Source organism: Papaver somniferum, chromosome 8 (genome assembly GCF_003573695.1).
Source record: "Papaver somniferum cultivar HN1 chromosome 8, ASM357369v1, whole genome shotgun sequence".
NCBI lineage: Eukaryota > Viridiplantae > Streptophyta > Magnoliopsida > Ranunculales > Papaveraceae > Papaver > Papaver somniferum.
This window is the reverse complement of record NC_039365.1, coordinates 47,426,037-47,435,362: the sequence shown is the minus strand read 5'-3', so window position 1 is coordinate 47,435,362 and position 9,326 is coordinate 47,426,037. Positions and strand designations below refer to the sequence as shown.

Sequence of the window (9,326 nt, the reverse complement as noted above, 5' to 3'; positions counted from 1 at the left end):
AAATATTGATTTGCAGGCTCTAGGTTCGGCTAGCTCGTGTTGTTGAGTTATCAGCCGAACCTTCTCTTTGCACACTCAAGTTTTTCGATCTTGTTTTGGCCATAACTTTTCGTCCGATGTCGGAATGACCTCATTCTTTTTGCGTTGTGTTTTTATTTTCATTCTCTTGAAGTTGAAGATAAGATCTAATTGATTTTAGTGAGTTTAATATGGACCTTGGTATCCAATATTCTTATCCAACGTTGAAGATAAAATCTAATTCATTATCCAATATTGATCTTCTTTGTTCATGGACTTATTCTTGAGGTTGAAAACGATCTTGAAAGGGCAATTTCTTTTCTTCGTCTTCGTCCTATTCTTTCTCCCGGTCTTCCCAACGTATACAATACCCTTTTTAACCTTGCTAGCGCCGGTTCCACTACGCTCACAAATCATTTCAAACCGATCACATCGGCTTTGTTGTCCTTTAACTAGTACACAATTTATCTTCATCGCGTGTTCCTCAAGCCAATCCAGAACTTTTGGTTTAGTTTTCCATATCTACGTTCATTCCAAAACAAGTAATTTGTAAGAAAAACTTTGGAATATTCCGACAACATTAAGGTAAACAAAAGGTTCTTACATACCAAATCATTTTGGAAGTGATCCTTTGGTATCCTCGTGAATTATGTCTACTGGATCAGGTTGATTTTCCATGGGTCCAAGCACGATCTACAAAGAATATCACAAGGTTAAACACTAGAAAGGGAATATAATAACAAGGTTCGGCGCATTCGATAATCACATTATGTGTCGAACTATAAACATTTACGGGTTTCGGCTTATACGATATCCTCAATATGGGCCGAACCACCAACAATATTTTAACCCAAAAATTAACAAATTCATATTCGGCTCAGACGATAATCATATTATGTGCCGAACCTTGAACATAAGAGGTTTCGGCTGATATGATATTCTCCATATGTGCCGAACTAGTAACAATATTTCAACCCAGAAATAAAAAAATTATGTTCGGCACATACAATTTTGGATATATAAGCCGAATTAGTAATGATTCTATTCCGGGCTATTCAGGATGTTGTTCGGCTTACTGTGAAACTTTCATATAAGCCGAACTAGTGTCTAGCAAAAGGGTTGGAATTGGAAATTATAGGTTCGGCGCATGCAGTAAACAGATTCAGTAAGCCGAACCGCTCATCAACTGGTAGATTCGGCTCATAGATGTGAGCCGAACCTCAACCTGTTTCGCCGAACCATGATTCAAAAAACCTAACTTTTGATAATTGAGAGCTATAGAAGTGAGATTAAGTATAGGATATAAGTGTACCTGTGTATTAGAAGCATTGGGTTCCTCATCAATGTCTTCATCATCATGATTTGGCTCATAAAAATCATCATCTTGAGTTTGTATTTGAGTTTAAGCTTGAGTTTGAGTGGGTGTAAAATCATTCTCATAATCTAAGAAATCAGCCATTTCTGGATCATTGTTGTAGTTGATATGTATTTTCCTAGGTTTTTTAGATGAATGATGACTCTCCTCATCCTCCATTGAATCAAGAATTAGAATTTTCTCACTTTCTCCTTCTCTTTCTCTCCTTCTTAACCAAACCAAAACTTTGATTTTTTTTCCTCAAATTTTTCATCTAAACAACTCTTATAATTCTGAAAATTATTTTAATCACTAAACAAAATATTTAATCACTAATCAAGATTATTAACACTAATATGTAAAGGACAGATTTGCCATTAAAATTTTTTTGGGTTAAGGGGTTATCTGATTTTGCTATTTCACAACCTTTTTTTTGTCTTCATTCAGTATGCCTTGGAAGATTTTGGTATGCCCAATATTACGGTTCTTCTATAAACACCCTTGAACTTATCACTTCAAAACCGAGAACAAAGTGGATAATACCATTTGTTACAATAACAAGCAGCTGCAGTTGATACAAACAGCAAGAAAATTGGTATTCGACTATCTTATAAACTTGCATGCTGAAGTTGGAGGTTGTGCATCCTATTTCTTTGTCTCTGTTATTTGTTCCTGAGTTGATGGGTTTCTGATTTACAGTATGAGTTGTGGGTTTGCTCATTCCCCAGCTGCAATTACTGCTTTGATACATCCTTCCAAATTTGAATCTGTAAGGGTTTCCTACCATACAAAATGTAAATGTCTAAAATCGAAGCTGTACCAAAATCTTGCTTATCTTGGTTCATTCAAGGTATGTTTATATGCCTTCTCTATTTTAATATAATGCTATCTTTTGTTGGTCTGGTATTTAGTTAATGTATCTAGGTAAAACAAGGAACTATCATCTTTAGAAAATGTGTTGGTTTTGTGTAACTATTGAACGGATGCATATATCTGGAGTGTCTGGCTGATTTATAGCATCTGGATGATTAGTCCATTAGTGAAATTGGCAAACTAACCATCGTCATTTTGAGGCTTCAGTCCTGGTATCTATAGATTGTTTCAGATTGAGGTGGTCTACTTGGCTAACCCACACCTAGGTTCTCCAAAATACCCATTGCTCCTGAAACTGGCCTGAACAAGATAAAAGGCCTTTTAATTGAATATACCTCGCTTGCCTATCCTTTCTCCAGGTAATCCTTTATGTCTAGGACCTGTAATTGATAGTTATCATCATCACATTATACAAAGGTAGAAAAGTTATGCCTTAGCAGTTCAATATTGATTGCTTTGACCCAGCAATGTGTAGTTCACAACCATTTGCGTTACTCAAGTCAAGTAGCCCGGGAACTGAACTTACTTTGAGGCTAATCTTTTTTGCTGCTTTTGGTCACAGTTCAATGTCTGTGAAGTAGAACTTCCACCTCAGGTTGCATTTCGACCTCACTCAAACGTGTTTCTGATCAAAGGCAATCATCCCCAAAATGCGGATTTTCCTCGATACTACTCTAAGAAAGAGAAGAAGCCCTTCCCGATACCTGTTTTGGAGCTAAGACGAGCTGCCAGGGAGAGACAAAAGAGCAGAAAGGGGAAGCCCAGGAAACCAGTAGTACCTCCGGGGAATGGGATGCTAATACGAAGGCTTATATCGGTCGCATATGAAGTTTTCAACGCCAGGATCAAACTGGTTAACAATCTTAAAAGGCTCTTGAAAGTGGTGCCAGTGCATGCTTGCAAGTAAGTATCTGGCTCAGTTTACATTTGTGGTTTTCTTTATCTTGATGGGTATGGGTGTTATAAAAGTAATTATCACAAGAAACTAGTGCATACAAAAAGAATAAATTTCTGATATTTACTGTTCATGCTGTGGGTGATTTGCCAAACCGCGATTGACAAAAAGAGGCCCTTGTTAAGCCTCTCTCTAAGAGTTTATTCATTATGTGACTTTGAGCATCCAGCGTCACAAATGGGCAAAGATGTTTAAGTGGTGGCTTTTTCTTAGATCAACCACCCTTGTTGATGTTGCACTTGTATGTTGTCTTCTAAACACAACCATATCTTTGGTCTAGTAAGTTGTCTCTGTTTAGTGAGTTTAAATGTATATCCATGTGCGGTTCATGCCTGGAACAACCCCAATTGCCAAAGGATTCAATTTACTTGACAATGGAATGACTTAGAAACCCTATTACAGCTGAAGTCATGTAAATGCACATTAAGACCCATGTATGTTTGGTAGTGAAAATGTATGCAATATTCGGTTAGACGTATCACTTAGCAGATGTGCACCTTGTAGTGGTAGTCGTATAAATAAATGTATACAGAAGATATAGGGGGCAAACATGTAACAAGCTTTTTTTGGTAGCTGATAGAATGTAATTATGTAGTAACAAAAAAGAACTGCCGAGTGCCCCCAAAATGGTTATCGTAAATCTATGACATCGTATTTTCTACAGGCAACTCGTAGTTGTAATAGTTGGGTATCAAAGATTCGAGAGTTGTGAAGCCACTCTCAAGTAGGGCTATGCTGTCCAGATGGTGTATATGTAGGTAAACGTTTAAATGACATACATATAGCCTCCGTTCAAATACCCTACTATAACTGATTTTCCTTATGACCAGCCAGACAATGGTGCCTTACTTTGTAGTCCAATTCATAGTTCTAAACTTAGTGTTGAAAGTTTTCATAGAGTTTTTTAAAACGTAATTTTAGTCTTGGTACGGATTTTGTGATTCTTATAAATACGAGTAGTTTATATATGTCTGTACATGTAGATGGTGTAACGAAATTCATGTGGGACCTGTTGGCCATCCGTTCAAGTCATGCAGAGGACAGCAAACCGAGCGCCGTAAGGGACAGCACGAGTGGATACAGGCGACTATTGAGGACATATTCTTGCCAGTTGACGCCTTTCACCTCTTCGATCGTCTTGGTCCACGTATTCCTCATGAAGAAAGATTTTCCACCCCTAGGGTACCAGCACTTGTTGAACTTTGTGTCCAAGCTGGGGTTGACCTACCTGACCTTCCTACAAAGAGGAGAAGAAAACCAGTAATTCGTATAGGGAAAAGTGAAATAATTGATGCTAATGAAGATGACTTGGTAGAAGAAACTTTTACACCAGGATTCAATGAGATAATTGATGCTAGTGAAGATGACTTGGTGGAAGAAGATATCGCGCTGGTAGTTCCTGAAACATACACCTTGCATGATATCTTACCTGATTCAGAGATACAATCTCCGTCAAATGCTGAAGAACTAGCCTTACTCTCTGAGGAGACAGTTGAAGCATGGGATAAGATGAGACAAGGGGCGAAGAAGTTGATGAGGAAATATTTAGTGAGAGTGTGTGGATACTGCCCGGAGGTGCACGTGGGACCCAGTGGACACAAGGCACAAAATTGTGGGGCATATAAGCACCAGCAACGAAATGGGCAACATGGGTGGCAAGCAGCGACCCTTGATGATTTGATACCACCAAGGTATGTGTGGCATGTTCCCGATGTGAGAGGTCCTCCTCTGCAAAGGGAGCTGCGGAACTTTTATGGGCAAGCTCCGGCTGTGGTGGAGATTTGTGTGCAAGGGGGTGCTGTTGCACCAGAAGAGTATAGGTCAACAATGAGGCTGGATGTCGGGATTCCAATCGATATTAAAGAAGTTGAGATGGTAGTTTGACGTAAGTCCATTTCTTATGTATGCAAAACATAATTAATGTATGTAATCTGAAGTTCTATGGCATTAAATGTTTTTGCGGCCTCCAATTTGTGCTACACTTGTGATTTCACCTGCTTGTGAGCTGGGTGGACAGAAGTGTATTAGTATCAGTGACGAAAGAAATGTTCCCAAATTCATGGCAAGCTAGTAAGAGAAAGAATGTACAGTCCAAGATATGAACTGTTGCTCTCAGAGGTCGCTTTGGAGTATTGAGCGTTGTTGAAGGCTTAAAAAGAGATGGTGATTCAGGAATCTGTGGATTTGTCTGTTGTTATGGAACAGAATGGTAAAATTTGGCAAAACTGATGATGATTGTAGTTGTAATATGGGATTTTGTTCTGTTAAATGTGCTATGCATGAATAGTTAATTCATGATAGAGATTTACTACCTTCAAGAAAGTCTCTTTCAACCTTTGTTTGGAGCAAATTTACTCCACCCACAAGTTCACTTGTATGATTGTATGTACTGCGGCAACTGTCTATTCTATTCTTCTGTTATGCAAATGGATATAATTGCGGTGAATGTGTGTGTACGCCTAGTCTGGATGATGCTGGGTCCGATAATCACTTGTTTTGGCATTGCAGATTCATCTGCCAGGTCTATGCCCACTTTATCACACCACAAGGCATTGAGTGGAGAAATTGAATAACTGGAGAAATTTGAATAGACTGTGTCACAGGTTGCCGAAGCAGTTTCATGATTGGCATCATTTACCACTAAACAACCATACTGTTAAGGACTCATTATTGCTGATGTGGTCCAAGGCTATCAAAAAGTGTTTCAAAATTAAAGCAAAGGACTGATGCCAACAGTAGCAAAATATTGGATTCCATGCAAGAAGCAGGTGACACAGATGACTTCATAGGTTCTACCCCATCAGAAGAAAGGTGAATTGACAGGTAAAAAAAGAAGAAGAAAGAGAACCAAAGGGGAGTTCATATAAGCATATGCAAGATATCTAAAAGAGAGAGAGAGAGGAGAAATGGCAAAAATGAATTTGTTACCTTGTATGTAAATCACATGAACATGGAGGCCATATTATTTCGATTATCTTCCCGCTCAGGGTGGGTGGGGGGGAGGGGGGGAATCAAGGTGATCCTTAGTAGTTTTAGATTGGAAACAAAAGCATGTTCAGTTTTCTAGAGGTTGTACATGTAACATGGTGTTAAAGCTCTGGATTCGACAGCAGAACCCTGAATTTCATTAGATAGTGAAAAGAAATCTCTATTTTACACGAATGGAATTACAATCTATTCCTTCTTTATAATACAAATTAACCAACATGAAATTTTTTAGCATTTTCACATGAACAACTATCATTTCATCACCATGGATTTCTAGAAAAGAAGTTAATAGACTTGCAAGTTATTGTACATCTGTTTTAGCTCTTCTCCTGGATCTGCTCAAGTATTTGGAAGGTGGAGATGGGGATAATTCAAATGGGACTCCTTGTAGATCCATTTCACCTTTTAAGATTTTTACAATTTCACTAATATCTGGCCGTAATTCTGGCATCTTCTTTAAACACATGAGAGCCAAATTGATGCAGAGACTCGCTTGATCTTTATTATAGGCGTCTTTCAATTTCTCATCAACTAACTCCAATATATTACCACCTTTAGCTAACTGCCTACACCAGTGAATCAAGTTGGCTTTCTCGAGTTTCATTGGTGAATTTAAAACATGCAACGGTCTTCGACCGGACACGATCACGAGAATTAAAACTCCTAAACTGTATACATCAGCCTTCTCCATCAAATACCCACAACCACCATATTCAGGAGCAACATAACACACAGTTCCTCTCATGCTTGTTGTACTACTCAATTCCCGACTGAAAAGATCCCCACTCCACATATCACTTGCAGCTGAATGAGAGTTTTTCTTCCTCCAACCCTTTCTAAAACTAAAATCTCCGTCAGAGTTGGATTCATTTTGAATATGTTCACCAAATTTAATCCTCTTTCGAGAAAGTAACCTTCGACCCATATTAAATGACTGAATCTTGAGGCCTTTCTTCACCTTAGATTCAATCTTCTTTAACCTACTATGCTTCTTGCTAACCTCTGCAAGTTTCTCTTCTTTCCACCATTCTTGCATCTTCCTCTGCTTCTTATTACAATTTTTTGTACACTTCTCTTCATTTTTGTTAGACCTCTTTTTGGACTGTTTAAACTCGGGTTTGCTTAAACTTTCTAACTTATCCAACTGTGTTGAAGTATCCAAATGGGATATTTCATGATTGTTACCTTTCTCTTCATCCCAATCACCGTTAGTTGATGGGCAAATCTGACTACCAATCCACTCTGTAACATAATCTTTACTACACAATTCACCACTCCCGTCTTGTCTCCACCACCAATCTTGTCCCCATTGCATTGTATCATCCATCGTATCATCGATAATAGGCGACGACGAAGAAACAAAATTCAACTCCTTGCTATGATCAAAACTACAAAGCTCTTCTTCATCAGGAACAAACTTGCTCCAATCCTCCCTAACACTATCATCATTTCTACAGATCTCCTTCCCCTTTCCATTTCTGTACTTTTTCTGATCATCCTCATCATTCAAATTCAAGTTTCGCGATGTTTTAACATTATAATCAACTAATTTATCATCTTTATTACAATAGTAGTTCTTAGAACTAGAAGCCTGTAAAGCAAGAGAAAAATCAACTTGAGTACTACTGCTCCTAATATTTACCTGATTTCCTTTGATTTTTGTTTCTTGATTTGAAGAAAGATCTTGACTTTTCAAAAGCTCTTCGCTTCGACCGAAATCTTGACTAAACAAATCAATACCAAATTCACCTTCTGTTTTAATTCTGGACAAACCAAAATCAGATATCTTAGCTCGATAATCATACCCTAGTAAAACATTACTAGGTTTAACATCACCATGAATGATAGGAGGATCGCATTCAAGATGTAAAAATGAAAGAGCTTTAGTAATATCAAGTATAATCTCAAACCTTTTCTCCCAATTCAAATAAAAAACCTCTTCACTAAACAATGATTCCTGTAAGCTTTTATTAGGCATGAATTCATAAACTAAAAATCTCTTTGTTTTGTCAACACAATAACCTAATAAAGAAACTACAAACTGTGATCTTAAACCACCCAGAATTCGCAATTCATTTTGAAATTCTCTATCAGCTCGTAATGAAGATGAATCAAGTTTTTTAACAGCAATGGATTTACCATCACGTAATATACCGTGATAAACAGTACCAGAACCACCTTTTCCTATATCGTTCGATTCATTAAACGAATTAGTAGCTGATTTGAGTTCTCTGTACGAGAATATCTGTAACTTTAACAACGGTGTGTTTGAATCAAAAGGGTTAGTTTTAGAACGATTAATCAGAGTGTAATAAATATAAAAGAGAAAGAAGATTAGAGCGATGAGAAATAGAAATGAAGCTGCGAATGTAATAGAGAGAAGTAGAATCTTAGAATGAAGAAACGAATTAGTTTGTGTTGAAAGGAGAGCTCTTGAAGGCATAGTATTACAAGGGTTTCTGTTTTGTGTGAGGAAATAGAGAAAGAAGAAGAATTGGGTAATGGTGGTGGTGGGAGTGAGTAATCATTTTCCGGTATACGAGGTGGTGGTGGTGATGGTGGAGGGTCCCGCGATTGTGATGAAAATGGAGAGACCTTTTGCTTTTTCTCGTTCTTTCGTTTGCTTTGCTTTACAGTTGTAATCAAGATATTATTACTTTACAAGAGAGCCATTAACAATTAGTTTACTTAGTCCACAATATTTAATTAATTTTAAAGGGAAACTCGAAATTCTGCTTTTAGATCGAGGAGTTGAATCTTTTGACCTTATCAGAGATTAGAGATGAAGGTTCTTTTTTTTTAAAAGAAAAAATCATCTTTTTGTTTTCTTCTCTTGCTCCCTTCTTTTTTTTTTCCTTAATATCTTGAGGGGGATTTACGGGAGGAAGAAGTTTTGTTTTCTTCCTTTTTCTTTTTTCCCCTTAAATGCAGGCAAAACTTGGCCTGGCTCTCTGAGCCGGTCCCTAATCACCTATTAGTCCAACCGCCTTTACCAACCATACTCAACGCATTTAACCCAATCCTCTATATACAGTACGGAGACCGTGATTGAGCCTCTCAAGTCTACGGGCAAATAGGGTTACCGAATAACAAGATGTGTCAAGTATCAGGCCTACTGAAAAATATATCCAATATATA

General features: G+C 37.7%; 2 protein-coding genes across 2 annotated transcripts; one reads left to right on the top strand and one right to left on the bottom strand.

Annotated features, from left to right (window-relative positions):
- The first annotated feature begins 1,913 nt into the window (after window positions 1–1,913).
- Window positions 1,914–5,566, top strand: LOC113306905 (APO protein 2, chloroplastic-like). The gene is made up of 3 exons (XM_026555822.1): window positions 1,914–2,222; window positions 2,808–3,148; window positions 4,184–5,566. The coding sequence occupies exons 1-3, from the start codon at window positions 2,073–2,075 to the stop codon at window positions 5,082–5,084; spliced, it is 1,392 nt and encodes a 463-aa protein (XP_026411607.1). The 5' UTR covers window positions 1,914–2,072; the 3' UTR covers window positions 5,085–5,566.
- Window positions 5,567–6,289: 723 nt separating this feature from the next.
- Window positions 6,290–8,816, bottom strand: LOC113306904 (putative receptor-like protein kinase At1g80870). The gene has a single exon (XM_026555821.1). It carries the CDS (start codon window positions 8,629–8,631, stop codon window positions 6,490–6,492), a length of 2,142 nt encoding a protein of 713 aa, XP_026411606.1. The 5' UTR covers window positions 8,632–8,816; the 3' UTR covers window positions 6,290–6,489.
- Between the last annotated feature and the right edge of the window lie 510 nt (window positions 8,817–9,326).